The sequence below is a fragment of the Xiphophorus maculatus genome, chromosome 11, assembly GCF_002775205.1.
Source record: "Xiphophorus maculatus strain JP 163 A chromosome 11, X_maculatus-5.0-male, whole genome shotgun sequence".
NCBI lineage: Eukaryota > Metazoa > Chordata > Actinopteri > Cyprinodontiformes > Poeciliidae > Xiphophorus > Xiphophorus maculatus.
Window position 1 is genome coordinate 22802738 of NC_036453.1, and position 25680 is coordinate 22828417.

At 40.4% G+C, this 25680-nt stretch overlaps 1 protein-coding gene across 3 annotated transcripts in view; it reads left to right on the plus strand.

Moving 5' to 3' along the window:
- LOC102221836 (roundabout homolog 1-like) overlaps positions 1-24205 on the plus strand; it is a 102781-nt gene extending 78576 nt beyond the window's left edge. For 2 of the 3 annotated variants that reach the window (XM_023342033.1, XM_023342035.1), the window contains 26 exons: positions 2238-2358; positions 4677-4815; positions 4908-5035; positions 7562-7570; positions 7796-7920; positions 8030-8201; positions 11105-11310; positions 11401-11482; positions 11575-11743; positions 11837-12003; positions 13325-13446; positions 14254-14488; positions 15662-15783; positions 15903-16074; positions 16282-16479; positions 17061-17087; positions 17866-17905; positions 18093-18247; positions 18415-18774; positions 18840-18956; positions 19041-19176; positions 20393-20937; positions 21875-22015; positions 22105-22329; positions 23187-23338; positions 23419-24205. In XM_023342033.1, the coding sequence (XP_023197801.1) occupies positions 2238-2358; positions 4677-4815; positions 4908-5035; positions 7562-7570; positions 7796-7920; positions 8030-8201; positions 11105-11310; positions 11401-11482; positions 11575-11743; positions 11837-12003; positions 13325-13446; positions 14254-14488; positions 15662-15783; positions 15903-16074; positions 16282-16479; positions 17061-17087; positions 17866-17905; positions 18093-18247; positions 18415-18774; positions 18840-18956; positions 19041-19176; positions 20393-20937; positions 21875-22015; positions 22105-22329; positions 23187-23338; positions 23419-23433 (4080 nt within the window). In that variant the 3' untranslated portion in view covers positions 23434-24205. The remainder of the gene's footprint in view (positions 1-2237; positions 2359-4676; positions 4816-4907; positions 5036-7561; positions 7571-7795; positions 7921-8029; positions 8202-11104; positions 11311-11400; positions 11483-11574; positions 11744-11836; positions 12004-13324; positions 13447-14253; positions 14489-15661; positions 15784-15902; positions 16075-16281; positions 16480-17060; positions 17088-17865; positions 17906-18092; positions 18248-18414; positions 18775-18839; positions 18957-19040; positions 19177-20392; positions 20938-21874; positions 22016-22104; positions 22330-23186; positions 23339-23418) is intronic. The other variant, XM_023342034.1, reaches the window with a different exon arrangement.
- Positions 24206-25680: the final 1475 nt, after the last annotated feature.

Here is a 25680-nt window from a genome sequence, read left to right on the forward strand (position 1 = left end):
CAAACAATACATTTAAGCACATCAGCTTCCCAAAGTTTATTTATGATTAAAACGGCAATAAGAGTGAGATTTACTGTTCAATTTGTGACAGAGACATAATTTATGTCTCTGCCACAAATTCAATTGATAGAAATAGAAGATTGTGGAAAAATAAGAAGCCTTCAGTCAAGAAATCCCTTGACTTGCTTGAATTGTTAATACAGCTGCTATTACAGCAAACATGGTGGAACAGAGGCAATAAGAGTGAGCAACTTTAGTGAGATAAACATTGTTTTGAGCTACATTACTTTTTGGTTCTTGAGAAGTCCTCAGCTCCCAGTTTGATTTAGAAAGTGTGATTTTCATTTTCCTAGAGATATTTGACACACAGTTCTTCATAAAAGCCGAAATAATACCTGCGCCATAACCCGGAGAAGTTGAAAAGAAGGCTCAATGGTCGCAGAGCAGAACCGAAGATCTGCGAGAGAAGGAGGCATCTTTTTTTTAAAAACATCTTTTATTGACCATAATTGACCAGCGTCGCTCTGCCTGGAGTTTCACAGTCAGACAAAAAAAAGTAACAAAATAAAAACAGGTGGATTAGCTGGATGATAATTTTACCCGAGACATTGTCCTTACTGCCCAGAAACTGGGCGATTGGCATGAATTCATAAATCTCTCAAACATCAACATTGTTCAGTCAGAGGCCTCTTCAGATTCATTGAGAGACTGACTGCTACCAGAGATCCTTCCTACCTAGAGCATCTCCATCACTACAACCCTGAAGAGGCTAAGATGATGTGACTTACAATAGAATTTATTTTGCCTTTGGTATATGTAAAATAATTCTGAACTGAATTGAAGTGATGAAAAAGACAATTAAAAAATTAATCACAAATCCAGCAGCATCGATGTTCATGTCATGGATCCTGGAATATGTTGACAATTAGTGCTTCATCTCGGAACTTTAATTATTTACCAAGTATTTACTACCAGCATTTATACTATGTTCTCACATGTTTTGTGCATTTTGGATATATTTTAGGATAATCAAACAGGAGGAAGAATGGCTGCTGAATCAAAAAAAAAAAAGAGTCATTAACCTTGAGCTCCTTTGGTTTACTAGAGATTGACATTAAAAAAAGACTAATCACTAGTGCTGCGATGTCAGGCCAGCCTGAAGGAGACTGACTAATAACTGAGAGGCTGCTGGTTTCATCCTTCCAGCAGCAATTTAATGGTGCATTCTCTCTGCTATGTGGTGGGTTTAAAGCGCCCACCAAGACAGGTGCTGTGTAGCATATAGCGCCTGCTTTTTGGACGCGGCCCCGCAGGCGGCCTTGGCCCCCCCATGACTCCTTGCTAACAAATGCCAAAGCTGCTTCGCGCCTTGCACTAGCAGGCAAACATGAATAGTTTGATTCCAAATCGGAGTGTAGGTGGGGAAAAGAAGAAGCCCTAAAAGCATAATAGTCTGGCTGAAGGTTTATAATTGAAGCCGATTCCTTGGAGAAGGTTTCAGAGGACTGGATGTAAAAAGTAGATCTGGTCTTTTGTATCGAGGTCTTAAGATCAGCGTGTTCTCCCATCTACAGTATCTACTCAATGCTGCTGCCATTTCACCTCTAACACTGGCTAGCTGCTGACTATCAGTGCAGCAGCTCTTTTTTTCAAAACAACATAAAGACATTTGTGGGAGTGTATTGAAAACAGCTGAAAACAGCGTGGCAGAGAGCACATATCTTTAGCCTCTTGTGGGTAAGGAAAGGGTTGGTGTGTGTGTGCATAGATATGCACAAAGAAAGGGTAAAAAGTTTGGAAAGGCAAAGCAGGCTGACAGAACATCTAAGGAACATCTCTACAAAGAGGCCCCCCTTCTTTGTTCCCAGGGTTCTTGTGCGGTGCTGGGCATGAATTATGTAATTTTATAATAGGTGACCTTCTGTGGAGCTTGAAAGACAGTGCAGATTTTCTTTACGCTGTCATGCCATCAAGTGCATAAAAAAAGTTGTTTATTCCTTTTTCTTTCCAAAAGGAAGTTAGCCAAAGATGAGTGTGCATGCAGGTGCCGTCTTACATGAAAGCAAACATGGCGTAACAATGAGAATCGAAGCTGCTGCGGATCTTAGCCACAAATTTAATTTGCAGACCGATTATTACATGCACGACAAACATGCCACATCCGCCGATGCCGCGCACGCTCCCGTGACATGTAAATACAACTGTGCAAACAGTCGTTCTCTGCTTCTCCCTTCCAGATCCGGAGCGGCAAGCTTATGATCACCAACACCAGGAAGAGCGACGCGGGGAAGTACATCTGCGTCGCCACCAACATGGTGGGGGAGAGGGAGAGTGAGATCGCGGTACTCACTGTGCTAGGTAGTATTTACTCCTTTGTTATTCCACTATAGCTGTTTTTTTTTTGTTTTTTTTTAACTGCTTCACTTAGTCTAACTCCCCTCACAGCTCACTTGCTTTGGTTTGCCAGACCACTTTATATAAAACTGTTGTCACTGGGGTATAGTAATAACCGGTTAATTATGCTGATTATGCCGCCATCTCAGTCTGGCAGTGTTGGAGAGGTTTTCCCACAAAACAAGTGCCGAACGTCTGCTCCCGCTGCATCCAACGTTACGACCCTTTCAGCGTAAGAGCTCCCCACGGAGCCGTGCTTCTGACACTCTCTACATGCTCTAATGCCTAAACACACCCTCCATTCTCAGTCTCTCAACCCCATTTTTCACTAACACTTTCCATCTCAGAAGAGCTCTTATCAGCGCCAAATGGTTAGATGACCTTGGTGTGAGTTTGTAGATGTAGCAGTGTAGTGGCTGTAGTGCTGCCGAGTCCCTGATGGGTGGTGGAAAGGTAATCCCGCAAAACAGATGTAGGGAAGCATACACCTGCTGTACGCACAAATGTAGCAGCTGAAAAGACAAATACATAGGCTGGTATTTGCATGAAGGGCTTTTGCTTTTTCTGTTGTTCGGATAAGGCAGTTTGGTTACTTTTCTTCTTTTTTTTTGTGCCAAATAAGGACGAGGTTGCTTGCAAAACCACATGTAGGATTTATGGACTCCTCAAGTAATGAATAAATAATGATTATATTTTCTTTCTTTAATTAAAAAATCAGCTCAAACATACAAACAAAAATTCTGTGAGTTATTCGTAGACAAATGTCAGCAATCCTTGTTCCTGTTTTTTCTGGTACTACTTGCAAACTTTAGGTGCATTTATAGCTCATAATCTTTCCTCTCTATGGATCTTACACTGCATTGATCCAAACCAACGGGTTGCAGCATGTCTTTAAATAATGAAGGACCAGCACTGCTTGATCGAGGAAGAACATTTTTTATTTTTCATTTTTGGTGAGATTTTCACCTCTGAGTAGCACCCGGGCTTGAATATTCTCACCACGTTTCCCTGTGAGCATAATTTTCTCTTTTCAGTTCATCCATACATCCATTTTCTGTACACCTTTGTCCCTTAGAGGGGTCAGGAGGGGTTCTTTTCAGTTCATCTTGTCAAAAACAAGCTTTTTTTTCCTGCAACAAATCTGTAGCTTCAATCAACTGGTGTTCCTTTCCAGGTTGGGATCTGATCTGCTCCTTTCAGTTGCTGCTTCTGGAGTTTCATAAGCTAATATGAATAAACCAGACACCTGCCCTCTAAGCTGCTGCATTTGTGTGCACAGTTATACTTACATTTATGATTGTTCACTCTTTCATAAATATCAGAATGATACCTTCATACATAAATTCATATCACTGTCCCTTGTAGAGCTGCTACATCTCCATTACGAGACTAGAGAGGAGCAGAACTAAAGGTTTTTATAGCATAACTGTAGTTTAAGAAAAATAAGTTGCTGCTCCTGATTTTAAAGCTTTTGGGGGAAAGTAAAAGTTATTCAATTCAATGGAAAATTACTTATTGAAAATGTCATTTAAAAAGCCAGTAACTATCATTAATTTTGCACTATGTGTATGAGAGAGTGATTAAAAAAAGTACCACCAAAGAGCTGGAGTGAAAAGATTCATAATTTAAATAGTGTTTTACAACTTGTATTATTAGCCATAAATGGGATTGGCATGGATACCGCAGTTAGCACATTTCACCCTGTTAGCATAGTTTCCCTCTGTCCCTCTGCTGTCTCAGAAAACAGCAGAAAACGGTTTTCTGCTGTTTCCACTGTCCGCTGTCGCCCACATAATGTGCATAACTGCATGCGTTCTCTTTTTCTGATACTTTTCTTTAAACATGAGAAAAGGCTGCGAATGATCGTAATAAATCAGCCATTTCTAAAATAATCACATTAGCCCATCTAGCACCAAATCCCCAATCTATCATATTTACCACATCTAGATATCTAGAGTAACATCCGTGTTAGTCACTGATTTGCTACTTGTTGTAGCATGTAGACATAAAATGGTTCGTTTAACAAAAAAACCCCAAAAACAATAAAACAACAATGTATATTTCCCTTTTTCATGTCTTTCATTCTAAATGTGCATAATTTGTTGCTTCCTTTCATGTTTTTCGTTTATGTTGGTCAAAATATAATTTGCTGAAAGTGGTGGACACACTTTATTCCTCTTTTCTCTGATCAGCCTCCTCTCCACAGGCACCACAAATACCGTGGCGAGATTGATGATCGCGTTGATATATCTGTGTCTTCTTCCTGTTGTTCTGCCCTTCAGAGCGGCCAACCTTCGTGAAGCGCCCCAGCAACGTGGTGCTGCTGGCGGACGAGAGCGTGGAGTTCCACTGCGTTGTTCAAGGAGACCCCGTCCCCACCGTCCGCTGGAGGAAAGATGACTCTGACCTACCTAAGGGCAGGTGATGTACAGAAACACTCCACTTTTAAATTACAACGCACACATGGTGTTTTTCAGCTTCTTGTCTCATCTCTTGAGTCTTTGTGCCCACAGATTTGAAATCCTGGAGGACCACACTCTGATTGTTCGCCAAGTTGCCTCTCCAGATGAGGGCTCCTACACATGTATGGCAGAGAATATGGTCGGGAAATCTGAAGCATCTGCCACCCTCACTGTACACGGTCAGTACAAATGTCAGATTAGATATCCAACACCTTCTCTTGAGAAGCTTAGCAACAAAGGTTGTTTTTTTTTTGTTCAAAAGTGGAGTGACTCTCGGATAGCTCACTCCCTCTTGTTCTTAGCACGGCACGGACATTTTATTTGCTTCTTTTTAGTTTCCTACAAAATCTGCAACATTCTCTGCATCTCATTAACAGGCGATGCAAATTGCAGCACTTTGTTTACGGGGAGTCTGAGGAAACGTTAACCTGGCCAGAAGAAAACAGATTCATTTGGTCCGAGCTGTTCTGCCTCAGTGGCACCTTCAGATATGTAAAATGAGAAGTAAGACAGCTCATAGACCCGTTCAATTAAACACATTGCTTTGTCGCTGTGGGTGAAATATACCAAGGCCGGTAGGACTTAATTAAAGATAAGGTAGCAGTGGTTGCTTGCTGGGAAGTGGCATGGTTCCAATTACATTTTCTTCCCTTTTCTCTGCAAACCTTAGAAAAAAAAAACAAAAAACAGGCTTCAAGGGGTACCGGAGCTGATTTTCTTTGTGGTGAAGGAAAGAGGTGCAGCCAAGTGACAGATCAGTAGAGTCTTAATAATTCAAGTGAGCAGCAAGGTATCTAAATATATGGATGTCTCATAATGAAATGGAAAATAAAACTTTAGGTTAAGTTAGAGCCACAGCAGAAGTTCCTTTCATAAATTTGCAATAGAACTACTAAGTAATAAGAGATAATCCTGGGAGTCAGAGTTTTAAATTAGGAAGGTTCCTTTAGGGAAGTTAAAACGTTTTTGTGTCTCCTTCCTGAAACAGTGATTAATTTTGATCTCTCAGAGCTTTAAGTCATCATTAGTTTTAATCTAAATTAGCCTCTATGTTTACTAATCCCATGACTTCAATCATTGTTCTCATATTTCATACTTTGTTTAAATAGAAGAGCTCAGCAGCCATCAACCTTCATGTGGTCTTCTGCTGTTGTAGCCCATCTGCTTTAAGGTTAATAGTGTTGTGTGCCTTTAAACAGTGTTTTCTGCTCATTTTGGTTTGTATTTAGTGTTTGCTTGAGTTGCCTCTGCATCATCTCCACGTTCTCCACTGACCTTTGACGACAACATATTTTTGTCCAAACAACGTACCTTTGTAACTTGTTGTATTTTCAGTTTTTTGAAAAACTGTAAACCCGAGTGACAGTTGCGTGTGAAAGTTGCAGTGGATCAGCAGTTTACTCTGAGCACGCTGTCTGGCAATAGCAACCGTGCCACGTTCAAAGTAACTTAAATCCCCTTTCTTCCCATTTGGATGCTCACTTTGAACTTCAGCGAGTCGTATTCACCATTCTGGACGCCTAAAGGCACTTGCTTGCTACCATGTGACTGGCAGATTTGCTGTGTTAATAAGTAATTGAACAGGTTAGCTGGTGAGTGCAATGTTTTTCTTTTTATGAAGGATGTACTACCGCTTTTGTCTTATCTTCAAAGGAAAATAATGAATGAGATCACCATTTTTTAATGTTTTCATTCAAGCAAGAGTGATAAAAAAAAACATCCTACAATGTATATGTAAGCTTCAGTACGTGTATAAGGCAGTAATGTGTTTAAAAAGTCAGTGCAACTTTCTAAGGCAGGATGCCATCTTCAACTCCACTCTAATCCACAGAACAAAACCTGACAGCCTTAGATTAAAGTGCATTCAGTCTGGCCTTTCACATGTTTACACAGTCATACACATTCAACTTCAAAGCAGATTGAATGAATTGAGAATAAAACAATTAATTAGCCTTTATATAAACAAGCAAGATTAACAACAATTTCCTATTTTCCACTGTGGCTTGGCAAATAGCAGGGCCTAACCTTGAGGGAGAGAAGAAAAGAAAATCATACACTGTGCCTTGCGACATGATTTGTACCCCTTGAACGTTTTCACATTTTCTCACAGTACAACCACAATTGTTAATGTGTGCTCTTTTATTTTTACGTTTTGCTTTTTTTTTTTTTTTTTTTTACCAATCAAAAACTGAAAATTTTGGGACTGATACCATTTGATAAATTTCTCTACTACATTATCCCTACTGGGATGTCTATAATATGACGCTTTCCATCAAATCTCACTGACCAGAGCTAAAATTTTATTAAAGCTATACATTTTCCTTCCACTTCACACTACCTTAGGTTTGTCTATCATACAAAACCTCAAATACATTAGATACAAAGACATTGAACATTCTCACATTTTGTCACGTTACAACCACAAGAGCCTACAGGGTACATACTCTTACAAGAGACTGCACATGATGGGAGATTCATAGGAAATAGTTTAAACCATGATATAGTCAAGGAAAAGTGAGAGATGCTACGGATGAGAATCAAAGGCAGGTGTGAAAAGAATGTGAAGATGCTTAAAATAACTCAAGGAAAATAATAAGCTTGGGGTAGGGGGATTATTTTGTTGTCATCCAGTCAGAAGATGTTGCTGTATGGTTAAGTTCTGCATCACTCATTCCACTGTTCTTTGTTTCTTCCTTCTCTTCCAGTCAACACGGGTAAGTTGTCTTCCATCCCTCATCCACCATCAGACAGCAACAGGAAATCATGAACCTGTGTCACTGTTATTCCATCCACCACTACAGTATGTAATGCATAATATGTGTGGGTAAAAAAAGAAAAAAAACGAGAGCATTTTATATGCACTTACGGATGTTCTAAAAACACTGAATGATCAAAATGTGTTAGGCTGCCAATTAATTAGAGCTTCCACTCTTCTGCAGTGCCCCCCGCCTTCGCCGTTCGCCCCAGGAACCAGGTGGTGTCAGTAGGCAGGATGGTCACCTTCCAGTGCGAAGCCACGGGCAACCCACAGCCAGCCATTTTCTGGCAGAGGGAGGGCAGCGAGGTGAGACTGACCCAACCCCCCTCTTGTTCTGCCATCCCACTAAATCACTCCTCGGTGTAAATAAAGATAACGAGGGGGCTTCTAACTGCGATTTGCCTCTCTTCTCCAGAGTCTTCTGTTCTCCTACCAGCCGCCACAGCCCTTCAGCCGTCTGTCTGTCTCCCAAATGGGCAGCTTAACCATTACGGATGTTCAGCGCTCTGACGCGGGCTTCTACATCTGCCAGGCTCTCAACATAGCTGGCAGTGTCATTACTAAAGCTCTGCTAGAAGTTACAGATGGTGAGTAACGGAGAAAGAGGCCAAATGAGACGACTTTTGCTTCGGTCTGCTGATTCTTGATTCGCAGCTCCTTTTTTTCCCTAATGACTTCGGCAAAATATTGATTGACACGGTCTTGGAAAAGAAAGTGTGTTTTTTTAAACTTTAGGTTTTACTTATCAGAGCTTTATCAAAATTATAAAGTTCTAGCACTATTTAAATTGAACCTCAAAGCACTATGGAGAATATAGATTTCTGCATTACTTGTCAACTACAAAGCATGCAGACCCCTCAGGTCTTCATAGACCTGGTTACTCCGTGTTTCCTGGACTAGAACTTATCAATGTACATTTTTTTTCCTTCTTTTTTTTTATGCTCCTGAGCTCTGGAGCGAACGCCCTGCCAATTTGAACTGTGCAGAAACCTTTGAATTCTTTAAATCAAGACTCATAACGTTTTAGGTTAGAGTAAGTTTTGTTTAAAGAACTTGACCAATAAACTGTTTGCTTGTTTGAAGTGGTAGGATCAGTTAAAAATTTAAAACTGAACTTCAATCTGCATTCGGATACAAATTTGCCTATCACATATGTATTTCAACATCTGTGTTCATGCAATGTTTATAAGTATATGGTTCTGCTTTAAGCAAATTTTTGAATGTCTTATTTATTTATTTATTTATTTAGTTAGTTATTTAGCTATTTTGTCTTTCTTTCAATGGCCAGTAAAGCAGTCTGGAAAGCCTTCCTCCTGGAGCGATACGTAGATAAACATGCCTTGCCTTACCTCAAGTATACAAAAATCTTATTATTTAAAAAGCAAACATGATCCCAAGACTTCTGGAATAATGTCCTTTGGTCAAATAAAGCTGAATCAGATGTCCTATGCGCAGCTTGTTTTGGTGAAAACTAAACATAGCAGCAAATCTACCAGAATGGTTGGGGGAAAAAATAAAATAAAAAATCTTAAGGTAATGCAATGTCCCAGACGAAGTCCAGATCACTGTATGCAGTTAAAATGGATCTGTATGCAAGAGCAAACAACGTTTAATAAACAACGGGTTTGTAGAATATTTTGTGTATTATTCTACACTTCAAGTTTGAATTAAACTCAAGAGACTCAAGACCAAATTATTTACATGAAGTCCTGATAGCTGAAACCCTAGAAGTAAGGGTCAGAGTACTTTCTTCCAAACTATTGTAAGATCCCTATGAACATTGCTGACTTTGTTTTTCTTTGTTCTACAGTAGCATAGACGTTTGCGAATGAAGTCTGATGATTTTGACATATGATGACATTTATAGGTAGTCTGTAAAGAGCTTGGAGGGGACTCTAATCCAAATCCAACATGATGAAATATCTGTGTTAATTGCTTTCGAAAAACCAATTTATCTGTGCTTGGAGGCTCACACCCCTAATTACACACCTGCGTGAGCACACCAATACATGTAACTTGGTGAAATGTACATGCATTATATTTATGGGAGATAATTGCTTCAGGTTTCAACAGACAGTAAATGGATCTACTTGTGGAGTTATTAAGTGCAGGGTTCGCAGTCACAGCCGTTTTTACTCGCGGCAGGTGTGCGGCGTTTTTACAGAGGGATGATGGCCGACTTTTTTTTTTTTTTTTGTCATAGTTCTGCTCCCTGACTTGTACTTCTCTCGCCTAAATTCCCTCCATCCGAACACATTCCTTTCATCTCCAACTGGAGAGGTGCATTTGTATGGTAATAACTGGCTCACATTACCTGGGGCGCTTTTCAAAGCATCTTTCCATCACTTTTTTTTGGTGGTGGGGGCGGGAGGAGGAACAGGAGTGTTTTTTTTATTTTTTTATTTATTTAGCTGTCTTAAACCTTCACCCCCACCCACATTTTTTTCTTTTTAAATGTGTGTGAGAGAGGGAGCTCTGTTATCTAAGTGGAACTGTTATTAGTTGGGCTTTGCTGTCATGATTGGATCCGGCTCCAGCAGTACCTTCTACCCAATGAATGATTAGTTGCCCTCCGCTGGAGGGGAAAAGTTGATTTCTTTCTCCTCGAAACCCTGCACATCCACCTAAGCCTATTGTTCTCCTGCTTTACCAATTTTCCTCCCAATATCTTTCACATCTTATCTCTTTCTGCCTCCTCTCCACTTCATTTTATTTTTCCTCGTCTCATCTTTCTTACTTTTATAGCTTTCTCTGTTTATAACTTTGACCTTTTTTTGAGCATCAGCTCAATTTCTAATGACCTGCACTTTAGCTTTTTACCTCTTTAGGTCTTTTGTTTTGAAAGTGAACAGAGGGAGACGGGAATGTAGGAGAAAAAGAGCAGAAGATAAAATTTTAATGTGGCACAGTTGATGTTTAATATCTTAACCATGACCTTCTATTCTTCTTTTTCAAATATTTAAACAAATCAAACTCTTGTTATAGACCAGCAGTTAGCAGTCTCTGTGTTTTCCCTTTTCTCTTTCCCTATTTGATCAAAGTGTGAATGTTGAACAACGGTAGTGAGAATTGTATTTTTTCGGTGAACAAACTCGTTCCCTTGAACTATAGCATTGACATTTAAATATTCAGCATCATTTTCCATACTTTTGTTATTCTGTAGAAGAGGTTTGGTGAAGCTCTTCTAGTCTCTCTAACCCAACAAATTCAAATACACCATTTTTGATTCAGTGTTTGGTTACAAATGATGGTATTGCTGTCTCAAAGCCAAAGATCTAGCACATGAGTTGAAATAAACAACTCAGCAGTCTGTTTGTTTTTGTGAGGTAAAAATAACAGCCTGCTTAAGTCCTTGTCCATTTATTTTTCTAAAGAGAATAAGATACATTGTTCTAGTCAGATGTGTTTTTGCTGTGTTTAATGTACAATGTGAGAGGTATTCTCATTGAGTCATTTTTTTCACCTTTCCCATTTTTTCGTTTTCTCACAGCTGGATCAGAGCACACCCCTCCCGTCATCCGGCAGGGTCCCGTCAATCAGACGGTTCCCGTTGACAGCACGGCAGTACTGGGTTGCCAAACTGTTGGCGCTCCGCCTCCCACTGTCCACTGGAAGAAGGACGGCACAGTGGTCTCTCCAGTGGATTCTCGGATGTCCCTAACAGAAACAGGGTCACTGAAGATCCACTATGCAAAGGTAATTCCTAAAGCACAACAGCAATTGTGAAGACCAGGCTTTTCGCCAAGTCAACCGGTTAACCTGTGAACCTGAATCTTTCCTCGTCAGCTGGGTGATGCAGGATTCTACACGTGTGTTGCTTCTAGTCCAAGTGGAGAGGCTTCCTGGACCGCATATCTGCAAGTGGAAGGTGTTTTATTCGTACACAGGGATTTTATTCTTCCTCCTGAGGATTACTGTAAATTACATATTTTAGTAAATTTGTTGCGCTTTCTGTGGCAGAGTTTGGCATTGTTGTCCAGTCCGGTCATCCAAAAGATTCCAACCTGATTCCTGGTGCTCCGTCCAAACCTGAAGTTTCTAATGTTAGCCGGACGTCTGTCACACTGTCATGGAAATCCAGCCCTATTCCTGGCGTAACGCCTACATCCTACTTAATTGAAGCATTCAGGTTAGATATATATGTGCTCGTTTTGAATTCACATCATATTTTGTTGTCTTAAGTTGTATGTATCTGATTTGATTTCTCCTTGTTTTTCTGCAGTTATACATTAGGAAACAGATGGGTGACCTTAGCAGAGCATGTGAAGACTGAATCCTATGTTCTGACTAATCTGAAACCTGGAGCTGTTTATGTCTTCATGGTCAGAGCCAGTAATATTTATGGCCTTAGTGATCCCAGTCTAATCTCTGACTCAGTCAGAACTCAAGGTAAGTGTAAGGTCTCAATTTTCACTTCACTTCTACGAAGCACCTTAAACTTCACAGAAACGTTTCATTTCAGATACTCACTTGATATTAGTGGACATTCAAATTCTTTAAACCTTTTATTTTTATAACTAATAAGTTTGATGTGTTTGATTTTTTGACATCAACACAGAGTAGCGCAAAGTTGTGAAGGGGCAGTAAAATCATACATCATTTTCAAAGCTTTTTACAAATAAAAATATAAAAATTTTGTTCTGATTTCAAACCCCTTTGTTCTGATAACCCTAAATAAAATCTGGTGCAACCAACTGCATATTTAACTTGTAACATTTGCAGTGGTTTAAAGCCCTCTGATATACTGGCGACCGGTTGTACTCCGCCTCTCAAGACATATTTAGGTGTTATAATGTTCTAGTCAAAGTCCAGACCTAAGTCCAATTAGGACTCTGTGGCAATGCTTAAACCACATGAACAAATCACTAAACATAACCACAAATTTAAAAGCACAACATTAATTAAGCTCAATTACAAATTAAAAGAACACAACTACAAAATAGGAAAACACAACAGTAACTAAGTAAAATTAAAATTAAGAAAACACAATGGCTTTAACAAATCGAAAAAGGTAAGTCTCAGTGGGAAAGCTAACACGACACCACTTTTCATTTCCGAACTGGAAATTATTTTGTTGTTTGCTCTGTCTTTGTTTAGATAGACAGGCAGACATTCACAGCAATATGACCAATCCCCCAAACTGTGAAAAAGAACAAAGCTGAGCTTCTTAGTATGTCCCAACTCAAAATATCATTGGACAGCAGTTACTACTTCTTCTTCTTTTCTATTATGGCAGATCGCAAACAAATTCAAGGTGCATAGTGCCACCTACTGTACACAAGTGTGCAGCAGCATTAACTCACATCTATTAAATTCTATTAATTAATTTTGTATCAAAAAGATAATTCAGTAGTGCTTTTAGATGTTGGTGTGATTTTGAATATGTTGTGTTTTTAAATTTGTACTTGTGTTTAATGAGTTTGTGGGCAAGGTTTGCACTTCAGGGCCACCGTAGGAAAAGTGCCATGTACAGACACCTGACTGATCTTGAACTTCCCTTCAAAGACAGCAGCAATATAACCCAGAACACATCATACTTTTCAGATTTTTATTTGTGAAAAGTTCTGAAAACCCATCTAAAGTTTTCCTTCCAATTTATTGCCATGCCCTATTTTTTTTATATTGGTCTTTACCATAAAATCCCACACTTCTACTGTATAACGTGAGAAAATGTTAAGTGTTTAACGTTTTTCCCTTGTTCTACACGCAGACAGCTCCTCCACCATGCAGGGGGTGGACCACCGTCACATCCAGAGAGAACTGGGAGATGTTGTGATCCACCTACACACACCAACAGTCCTGTCATCTTCAGCTGTCCGGGTGCACTGGATGGTGAGTTCATCATATTGGCTGTTCTGCAGATAGATGCCCTCACAGCTCCCAGAGTTAAGATAAATGAGATAAAAAGTCAAACATGGCGAAACACAAACACACATCTGTTGTTTTGGGTTAATAGCCAGCCTTGGAAAATAAGAGTTAGTGAAAGATTAGCGACTACACTTTCAACAGATATGAGGCTAAGTAGTGGTTAGTGTCAGCAGCATTGTCCATTGTGTTGGAAGAAGTTATAAATATACTCTATTAGACATTCTGTGCTGCTAAAATGGTAAAGAGTTGGTTTAGTGCAGCAACAAATGAATTGATCTTTGTTACACATTGAGTTTAGCTTCATACAGATACAACTATGCCAGCAGCATTTTTCTGTGTGGGTGTCCGCTCAGAAATGCTTTCAGGCACCCTTTGCCAAAAATCATGTGGTTTAAATGGAAAGTGCTTAGTTGTCTTTTTGCTTGTTTTTCTCAAACCATGCTGAGTGGAAACTATTAATGACCTCAGATTGTGGTTTGCACAGAGAATTTACATTTCATATGTGGAAGTTAATAGGAGAAGTAGGGTTAGTAAGCTTTAATACATTCTTCCTACAGGATGTTTAACGCAAACCAAGACTTGTACTGGTTTACATTTAAAGGGCCGTGTGATCACATTATTATTATACGATGTACTTATTAATTTATATATTTATAAAGATGTGTGAATTTCATTGTTTGAGCTATCACTCTTGAGTTTGTTCATACTATTCGTGTGCCTTAAAATTGCCTCTCGGGGATAAATAACGTTATTTGAATTGAATGGTTCCAGGTGGAACAGCAGTCCCCTTACATCCAGGGCTACAAGGTGCTTTACAGGGTATCCGCGGAGCATGGGCAGCCGGAATCGCAGTGGGCTGTTCTGGAGGTGCGTGCCCTGCCGGAGGACGGGGTGGTGATCAGTCAGCTAAAGAAGGGATGCATCTATGAGTTCAAAGTGCGACCTTTCTTTGATGAGTTCCAAGGAGCTGACAGTGAGGTGAAGGTTGTCAGGACATTGGAAGAAGGTAATTTTTTTTAGAACAGTTTCTTTAAATATACTTGAGAAAGTCCAGCTGGAGCTACAGAGCCTTATAAAGTACTCATAGGTCCTGAATTTTCTCACACATTGCAGCTAAAAAACTTCAACATTCTTCAGATTTTATGTGATAGACGAACACAGGGTTACATAAAATGGCGAAGTGGAAGTAAAACAAAAATCTCAAAAGTGAGTTAAAAGAAAGTATTTTATAGAAGTACATTTTGCTGCAATTAAAGCCACTCCCATTGATTGTAAGTGTGTTGCTAACATACTTGGATGTCTAAAGACTGATATTTTTTGCCCATTCGTCTTGCAGTACTCAGTGGAAGTGGATGGAGAGCGTCTGTAGACAGACATTTTCCAACCAAACTATTCCATAGTACCTCTGCCTGTATGTCTCCAGCCTACTGTCCCTCCTACATGACTCATGAGAAACTGCAGACAGGATTTCGTCTGATATTATTTCAACAATGACTGTCTTCTTGCCACTTTTCCATAAAGACCTGATATTGGGAGAAACGAAAAGTGTCAAAGTCAACAGATGTTCTTACCTAAGCTCCTCCAGACCTACCATTGGCCTTGAGACTGTTTCTTTGATAAATCCTTTAAGTTGAGGTGTTTTGGTAGGTTTACAGTCGTGCCACACTCATTCCATTTTTCAGAAGACAGATTTAACTTTAGCCTGTGCTGCTAAGATGGCACCATAAGCTATCATCTTAGCCTGTGCTACCAGGCTATGCTGGTAGCACAGGCTAAGCCTTCTTTATCCTTATCTACTGCTAGATCTCCAGTTTGTTAATTACTCTCAGTTTTGCCATTTGTTCACAATTAAATCACATATTGGAGGGTTATATATACTTGCTACGTTATGGTTATGATTATGATTACCTTGAAGTTTATTTATCAGAAGTTGTGTACACATTCAGATTATTTGTACGATGATTGTAACAAATACTCTTACAGTTTCTACTTGTAATGTGACAAATTGTGATTAAGTCCAATGTGTATGAACACTATTGCGAGGCTCAGTAAACATTTGTGTTATTAAAAGATTCTGTTTCAATAGAGAAATGACGTATTGCTTTATTCAGTGCAAAACCATATCCAGTTAAGTCTTCCTTCATGTGCCTGTTGCCAAGTGTGTGTATTCCTGTTTTAGCCCCGAGAAGAGCTCCCCAAGGTGTTACAGTCACAAAGAGCGATGCCAATGGGACTGCTGTCCTTGTTTCCTGGAAGCCACCTCCAGAGGCGGGAGAGGACGGAATCATTCAGGAATACAAGGTCTAAAAATACCACAGCTCAAATCTGTTCTGTTTTTATTATTATTATTTTGTCTCACTGTGTTTGTTGAATGTGTCCCTCTGGCAAACATTGTCGTCTTCTCGCTGTGTTTTCCACAGATCTGGTGCCTGGGTAACGAGAGCCGCTACCATGTGAATCAGTCGGTGGATGGGTCAACCTTCTCTGTGCTCATTCCTAGTCTGGCTCCAGGAATTCGCTACAGTGTAGAAGTTGCAGCAAGCAACGGTGCTGGGCCCGGAGTCAAGAGTGATGTAGCGTTCTTTCAATTAGGTAATTGTTCCCTCTGAACAGGACAGCAGACTGCTAGGTGGCATTTAGTTTGAAGTTTCTGTTCCTTTCATTCATTTTTTTAAAATATAAAATCCACTTAGTTGTCAATAACTTCTGGATAGCTTTCACGTTTGTATTTTTATTTTGATGTACGCAGCTTTTTATGTACTCATGTTCAAGCCTGTCCTCCTGCTTTTTATCGGTCAGATTTTGCCGGCCAGATGATGGACATCAGTGACAAAGGAGGCACCTTGTCCCAGATCTCAGAGGTGGTGAAGCAGCCGGCTTTTATCGCAGGCATTGGCGCCACCTGCTGGCTCATCCTCATGATTTTCAGCGTGTGGCTGTACCGTCATCGCAAGAAGAGGAGTGGCCTCAGCAGCACATACACTGGCATCCGGAAGGGTGTGTTCCTGTGTTCTTTCACTGTTTCAGCTCACAAAATAATTTGCAGAGACTCAGGATATTAAATTATATTGCCATTTGGAGTGCCTGTATTGGATAATATTATAATTAGGGTGGCCATCAAACACTGACATTTTGCAATTATATTAAGGGAAACCTTCCTGGTAATAAGCAAATGAGGTCAAAGGGGAAAATGGTCTCTGGTTTAACCATCCTTTGACATATTTGCATTCTAGGCTGTGTAGACATTCAGTGGCCTTTAATCACATATTTGTAGAGCGCCATTTTGTCAGTGCACCACAGTGTTTAGAGGTAAAGAGCTGTCAAGCTGCCAAGCTTAAATCTGCCACAGTGTTTCTGCTGTCTGTCAGGCTGCCCCCTTCATTAACCTTCACCTGGAAACTCAAATTGAAAAGACAAGCAGCTTTGGCAGAAGAGGCTTATGGCTTATATTTAAGAGCACACATCAAATGATGTGTTCAGAGCACTCAGCAGTCTATATCTTTAATAATAGAGTAGGTATTTTTTAAAATTATTTTATGGTTTTACTAATTTTTTCCTTGCTTCTTTTTTCTTTACAGTCCCATCTTTTACGTTTACACCTACAGGTATGTACTTTATAGCCTGATGAATAATATTTTTTAGATCCTATTCATTCTAAAGATGCACTGACTTGGGATTTTGGGACGAACTTCCAATACCTATTTTGGATGGCGACCCGTTGATGCCAGTTTTAGCCTAATCTGAGTTCTGTTTAGGATTAGGAAATAAATATGTTTTTTAAAAAATTTTCTGGGTAAACTGATAACATCTACAAGCATTATTGTCACCTGGTAGTGCCATATGTGATGCTTTTACTGACCAGAAAGTGATACGAATTTTAATTTCTGATCCCCAAATAACCAGTCTGAGCCAGACGAGCTTAAAAGGAAAAAAAAAAAAGAAAAAACAGCTCCTGCAACCAATAGGATCTTTTCGAAATTCTGAGTTAAAGCTTTAAAGTTCAAACTGATGAAAATTGATTTCTGATTTATGTTTGTTTTTTCTAAATAAAATGAGTAGAGGTAATCAGAATTATAAGGAGCTCATTTTACACAAGGAATAACATAAATGTGCACAGTAGATTGTCTAGTCATAACCTGGTCTATCAGCACAATAATATTGGTTATTCTGACTAAATTACTGTACCGAAATCCGTAAATAGAATGAAAATAAACAAAAATTTATTAAAGAAAAAAAAGCGTGTATTGAAGTGTGCAGACTTGACTTCACATTTTTTTTCCACTATCTTACCTGCCTTTCATGGCTGTCTTCACTGTTGGTACATTCTCTTTTATTTTATCAAAGTTGAATGTCTTCTTTTTTTATTTGCTTTTGTCTTCTCAGTGGCATATCAAAGAGGAGACGCTGTGTGCGGAGCTGGCAGGTGACTGATATTTTTGTCCCATTGCGTTACATGAAGTCTCAAAGAGGAAATGCCAGTTACCCTGCAGAAACACTAGGGGGAGATGTCTTCCTACGCCTAAAGTCATCTGAGCTGCTAGCTCCGTTCTTCTGTATAAACAATATCAGTGGGTTTTAGATTGACAGCACTGTGATCTTCCTTGTTGCAGGCCTGTCCCTCTCAGCATGGGCGAGCCTCTAAACCAGCTGTGGCTGCCAGACAACTGGCCAAACGCATGTGCCAATCATAAGGACTGCAGCATCAACTGCTGCAATAATGGCAACGGCACCAGTGACAGCAACATGACAACATACAGCCGACCAGGTTAGAGCAAAAAAGAAAAAGAAAAAACACCTCATAGCTCACATAGACGCTTCTGAAATACAGCCTCTATTACTAATAAAATACCAACACCTTGCAGCAATGCTTGAAGATTTATAGCTTCTTGTGTTATTGCTTTGTTCATGTGCTGCTTTGTTTCTCCTCCTCAGCTGACTGCATTGCCAACTATGGAAACCACCCAGAAAACAAGCAAGGGGGACAGCTTGGTTCTGAGACCCCCATATACAGCGATGTGAATCTTTCCAACAAGCTCACTGAGATTAAGACGTTTAACAACTCCAACTTTTGCTACACGAGCCCAGGAGGAGACTCGTCGGGCACGTACGAGCCCATACCGTACGCCACCACGCAGCTCATTCAGGCCAACATTAAAAACAAGGCCTCCGCCGGTGGCTGTGCAGCCGAGCCCCCAGATATACCCTGCTGGAAGCAGCCGCCCAACCTGCCGCCGATACCCAAGGAGATGGCAGCGCTGATGCAGCACAGCACAGCCGAGCAGAGCTGCAACGGTATGTAGCAAATCAAGTGTTCTTTTCTTTGTAAGTTTCAAAATTTACACAAAAGATGTTTCCAGATCTACAGGGAAACGAGGGCATGATCCACCCCAAAACCATGCCGTACAACCAGACCCGCGACCACAGCACAGGAGGCTCCCACCAGAGCTCCGACAGAGGCAGCAACAGCACCTCAGGTGAGGGCATCACCTGTCCTAATGCGCCGCGTTAATATCGATGAGAGCCACCCTGCGTTTATTTCCAGTGCGTTCCTTTCTCAGGGAGTCAAAATCAAAAGAAAGGAATGCGGGCCCAGAAGATTCCCAAACACATTGCAGTGAGCTGGGGGGACGCCGTGTCTGATCCTCATCCGAACGCCTGGGACTGCGACGAGTACAGTCTGCCCATGGAGACGAGGTACGAAACAAGACAAAAGACGCAGCACGTGACTCGTTGATCAGCACTGCAGTAGCTTCATAGTGACTTATAGTGTCATGTTCAACAATAAATGTTGTTGGAACATGTGCAGTTGAGGTTTGTTTGTCGGATTCAAAGTATCTTTTGAAAATGACAGCAGCTATTTAAAACCACATTTCTGTATTTCTTTTGAGTGTGTGTGTGTGTGTGTGTGTGTATTGGTGTTTTGTTTTTTCTAATCTTAAATGCTCTGTTTTTATAAGTCTTATAAGTTTTGTCTATTACATAAATCTGTAATAGACAGATTTATGTAATAGACAAACATAGTTCATAATTGTAGTAATAACAATTAAAGATCATACCAAATAAAATCTGAAAGGTGTTGTGTGGAAAGTTGCTCAGAGATGGTAGAAAGGTGGAAGAAAAACGTTTTATGTTAAATATAAATCTGAAACTCATTTATTTTCAGCCTGCCTGGGTTAGTCCTTCATGTAACGACCTTTTGCCGCAGTAACAGCTGTAAATGTTTTGTCTGTCCTTACAAGCTTTGCACATTTAGAAAGTTTTACTCATTCTTCACTAAACATGTCCAGCTCATTTGGATTGAAGTCTGGACTTTAATTACGCCATTCTGACACATTAGTAGGCTTTGATCTACAGCATTCCGTTGTATCTCCAGCTGTCTCCAAAAGGTTTTTGTTTCATTATTTCCCAGAATACTATCTTCTCTTCAACTGGCTATTCCCACTGCATGATGCTGCAACCGCCATGTTTTACTGTAGCGACAGTGCATGCAACACTCAAAGCATTTTATATGAAATCTTTCTTCTTTCACCTCACATTTTATGGGTCATTTTGATGTTCCAAAAGTTTTAGGTTTAGGCAATGATATGATAAAATGGGTTGAAATTTTAGGAGGCATCCTTGTTTAGTTGGAGGTTACCGCCAATGACTGCAACCTGCTTGCTATGTTGCCGTGGCAACTGTCAAGTCTACTTTAGCTACCCGGTATGAGAAATACTTGGTATATACTTGGTAGACTCTACCTTTGAAGCTATTTCTATAAATGTGTAATACATCAGGTTATATTCAAAAAAGCCAAGCTTATTTTCAAATTCAATTATCACTGTGTATTTTTCAGAAACCGTTTCCGACTGTCACTACACCTCATTGGTTTAAGACTCTACCTTGTCTTTTCCTTTCTCATTCTTACCAGCTTTGATCCAGAGGAGAGACTGGACAGCTGCCCCACTCCCCCGGTCAGAGGAGTAGCCTCATCTACTACTGAAGCGTCCTGCAGTGGTGTACCCGCCGCTCCACCGCAAGGAGACATTAGCAACGGCCTGCAGGATGGAGCCAAACACCTCGCCCACACCTACTGCTCAATACTGGACACAGACGGACCGGAGGAGAACGAGGAGGAGGTCGACGAGGAGACGGCGGCCGCGCTGGCAGAAGATCTCTACAGCCAATCCCAGCACCACCTGAAGCACAAGCAGCACCATGTCTCTCCGCACAAGTTGCTTCTGCAAGGTCTGGAGCAGACGCCGGCCTCCAGCACCGGGGATCTGGACAGATCGGTCACAGGGTCTATGGTCAACAGCTGGGGCTCAGCATCTGAGGATAACATCTCGTCAGGCAGGTCCAGTGTCGTCAGCACCTCAGAGGGCTCCTTCTTCACAGACGGCGATTTCAACCAGGCTGTCGCCTCTTCCAGGGATATTGTAGGCCTGCGTATGTGCAGGTACCCAGAGGTGCCAGGTGAGACAGATGTTTGATTTGTCCTTAATCCACCTCCTGTTATTTTTTTCCCTTTGCTTGTTAGTTTATAACATGACTTTATGTCTGTCCAAGTCTAGGACAGTAGGCAACGTAAATGTCAAAGTAGGATTGCAGACGTCTGGCAACAAAAGCAGGCAAATACCAAAACCAGTCATTTTTTCTAATCTTCAGTTTTGAGCAATAGATCTTCAACTCTACTTCAACAATGAAAAGAAAATATCTATCTAAGACCAGTTCCTGGCTGCATAAGTCTTATAGGGGCAGTTATGTTATATAATCATCAGAAACCTACCTGGAGTTTTGCTTTGATTCTTTCTGCATGTTTGAGAAATCCTTTAGTCTCCCGTGGCAACCATTCACCTGTACAAAACTTGTGGGGGAGGGGGACCGAGTGCCACATTCGAGGACAGAGCACCTCCTCAGAGCTGCTGTTTCCAAGCTTTGACATTCGGCAACACCCACACTCATCTCCTTCAGACTAGCCAGCAGCAATTAGCAAACACCTGGTGGAACTGCATGTCTGCTGAGCTCATTATACCAGCTACTTCTTAATTAAACGCTGGTAAAAGCATTGTTAAAACATTAATAGAGGAGCAATGTTGTGATGACTTCCTGAAGGCAGAGTGTTGGGAAGAGCAGGACGTTCTTAAAGAAACAGAGGGCCAATTCAAAGGCCTTAAGATGCAAATTTTGTCTATAATAACAATAATAGATTTTATTTATAATGCCTGTAAATCAAATTGAGATCTCAAAGGGCACATTCACACGCTGATGATGGCGTCAGTGGATTGGAGCCACAGCTGACCTGGGGCAAAGTGACTGGAAAACACACAACCCTGGCCCTTTAAGAAAATGTCCAAAATCACTGTGTGGAGTTTTATCTTTTGTGTGTAACCAGAGTTTGTCATGACTTCAGGTCGGCGGCACCAGCGAGCAAGCAGTCCCATGTCAACGGACAGCAACATGAGTCCTGCGATAACACACAAAAGGCCCAGACGCCATAAACCAAACCAGTCTGGACAACAGGACTACCAATCCAAAGATATCTTCAGCGACGGTAAAGTCACAAGAAACTGTGACATTTGCTGCTGCGTACAACTTCGGTGGCGCTAACAGGATCGCTTGTTTTGTTCTGCTTTTTCCCAGACTCTTGCATGCCTCTAAATTTCACAAACCAGATGTCCCACGACGACCACAAAGCGAGGGGAGCAACTCTGCCTCGGATGGGCTCCGGGCAGGGCCGGGCCAGACGAGGCAGCGCCGGGACTCACAGGGTCAGAGACGGAGCAACTGAGCAGAGAGAGAGTCAAGAAATGGACAAGGTTCCACCGGGGGCTAAAGGAAACAACAATAACAACCGACAGCATTCAGGTACCGGAAGAGGTTACACCGTTACTCAAATGTTTTTAGTACTGTACCCTCTAAATGTATTCACACCACATACAGGGTTTCCCCCAGTGTGTTATAACCCTGGAGGGCCACCAGGCTTTACTTGTGCTCCCACCAGTCTAAGCATTGCTTATTTTTTTAAGACTTTTTAAAATGTTTGCATTTTTTAAGTCTTCACAGTTAGTTTTCAGTTGTTAATATTCCAGTCTTTCAGTAACATGTGATTATCAAGTGATATTTTCAAGTTTCTTGTCAACTTTAAACATTTTTTAACTCAAAAACTCGACAGACTGCTGGATGAATGTCTGCCCTCGCAGCCAACCACCAGGCTTAGCAAACATTTTCTGGGGAAACCTTAACATATATTCTGTCAATGTTGTTCACATTTTTCAGTGTATTGTACAATAATTATTCAGAATGTGGTAGAAAAACACAAAAGATTATAAAACTGTGAGGTAAAGAGAGGGAAAAAAAAGTGTTTATATTTCCCCAGATTTGTACCAGTAAATATGTAAAAGGTTTGCCATGAAAATTGCAGTCTGCCCCCTTTACTTTGATACCCCAAGATACAATCGATTACAACCAACTGTCTTAAGAGGTCCCCTAATAAGTAAACAGAGTCTATCTTTGTGTGATTTTTGTTTAAGTGCAAATCCAACTGTACTATGAAGGGGTCAAGAGGTCAGTGAAGTCCATATATCTGGCCTTTATGGAAGAGTGGAAAGAAAAAAGTCTTATGCAGCATTTTAACGTTGATGAAATGGTGGGTGGAGTCATATGCAAACATTCAATTGTTTTAATTTCCCACTTGCTTGTTTGTCTTTATGCCTCTTCTTCAGAATTTGGGGACGTGCTTTTGTACAGTCGTCCGTCTTTCCCGTCAGGTCAGCCTCAGAGGGAGTCGGGCTGTAATCCATCAAACTTTCAGTCATGTGGAGGCTCAAGGACCAAGCAGGGAGAGCAGGTCATCCTCACAGAACAGGTGGAAGAGGTAAATATGAACAAGGCTGTTTTCCATGGGTTGAACATCCACTCAAACTGAAATACACGTGTCTATTTTTATCTTCATAGTTCCTAAAGAGGTAAGAAGCATCAGGAGCTCAAGAGGAATATACTGCAGCTGGACTATGGCTTTTAAAATGTGGACATAAACTCTGAAAATACTGCACAACATCCTTTCCTACTTTGAATTTCACATTTGGTGTTAAAAAAATGCTCTCATATTAAATGGTGGACTTGTTTTTTGTTTGTTTTTTTTCTTAATGACCAGCATTCAGGTCCTTGAACTGCTGGCTCCTTTGAAAATATAACGAATGCACAGTGGATGGCGGAGATGAGCGCACACCAGAGTGTTGTTGCTCGACGCGGTTTGTGTGATATTTGTTTGTCCGTTGTCTTGTTCTTTCTCTGTAACTAAACTACGGTCATTACCAGCCATCTTGTAAATTGTTTACTGCCACAGAAGTGCTTCAGATTTTTATATAACAGTGTTAATGTTTTTGTCTTATTTTTTAAGTGATGTACATTTTTGTCTCTGTATTATTTTTGTCCTACTTTGGTTATGAAAGCACAATCACTTAATTTTATTTGAATTCAGTGTTGAATGAACTTGAACCAGGAGGAAATCAGCTGTCGGAGTCCTGTTAATCATTTTTATCACTTTACGTCAGACTGAGAAAAAGATTTAACAATTGTGATGTGCATTGAGTTGTGTGCTTTTCGGCTGCTTTCATTCAAATTTGAGCTATCTTTGTTGTGTGTACTGGGAGAATTGCATGCAGATTCGAAGCGAAGGACGTTTTTTTTCTAATCAAGTTTGTGCTTTGCCCTTTATTTGGCATTATAAAAAAAAAAAAAAGAATAGTCATGGACTGGTTCCATTTCTTGATTTCAGTGCTGAGTTCATTAAATTCTGTATCCCCTTAGCTTTTGGCAACAAATACAGGAGTAGGGCTGGACAATAAATCACCAATTATAATGCAGAAATGCCTTACAAGCATATTCATGCTCACATCTGCTCATAATTAAACTGTGAATGTTGGCAAAACATTGCATTTGCTCAATATCGTTAATATTTAAAAAATATGTTGTTCTGACTTAGTCGGAAATGCACCCACACCGCTTTCAAGAAGTATTTGCAGCCTTCGAACGTTTTCACATTTTTCAACCTTTTTTGCTGTGAAGACTTGAATGTAGCTCATTCAAATTCTGTGGGAAGGTTCCCTGTCTCCGATGACGTAAAGCATCCCCGCAGCATGACGCTCCATCTACCATGTTTTATAGTGGGGACAGGCTGCTAGCTTAGCTGGACAGTTGTGTTTTGAAACGCTCAAAGCTTGGAATATTTCAATACCTAATTCAGATTTTTCAAAGTTTGTAGCTGTAGCTTGACATAAAATGGGAATGACAATGTGGCAGCAGTTAAATTACAAACAGTCTAGTAACATCACTTAATAGTTTCTGAGCTTATTTAGTTTAAGCTTTCACATTGAAACATGTAGCCAAATAGCTGCCAACCGCTGAGCTGTGTGGAAAAGCTTACTGCTCACCAGAAACTCCAAATTAGATGGCGTGATAAATGAGCGAGTGAAGGGTTTGCTTTTGAAGCCTATGGTGGCTCATCAAGCATTGTTTCAAATTAGGATCATGGGCTTCTTGGCAGCTGGTCAGTATCTGACTTGATGAAACACAATCAGCTCTTTCCTAATGAAAACATCTCCCACCCTGCTTAGCACATGCTGCCTCTCGATTCAAGTATCGAAAACTACTTTAACAAGCAAGCAACAATCCAGTAATTCACTAAGACCCACAAATCACTACCAGCTCTTTTCTTTGTTTGGTCAATAAATTCCTTTATAATTTTGTTTTTTTAACTGTTAAATCTTGGTCTTTCAGTTTAACTTTGTTCAGTGTGTGCACTATTTTGTCTTTACGATAATTTAAACCCTTTTCTCCTTTTTTTCCACAAACTCAAGGTATTTAGCAGCTCCACCATATGTCAGCAGAGGAGGATAATGAGGCACCGGTTTCACTTTTAAAATGTCCTCTTGAAGTGTCTTTTAGATAACTATCACTTTTGGCTTAGCCTGTCGATTATTAGCACCAAAACCTTTAATGGTTTGGTGGTCACATCTCAGATGTTAGATTTTTGAACTGTCCCTTTAAAATTCTTAATAACACTCAACTGAGGTAAGGCTGCCAAAAGAATTATGACACTCAAACATAAGGTACGACGCTTTTACACACTATTTTCCACTTTATTCAAATCAGCATCTTGGAAAAATGATTAAAATTGTGGTCAACTTGTTTTTTAAAAAAGAAAAGGAAAACAGC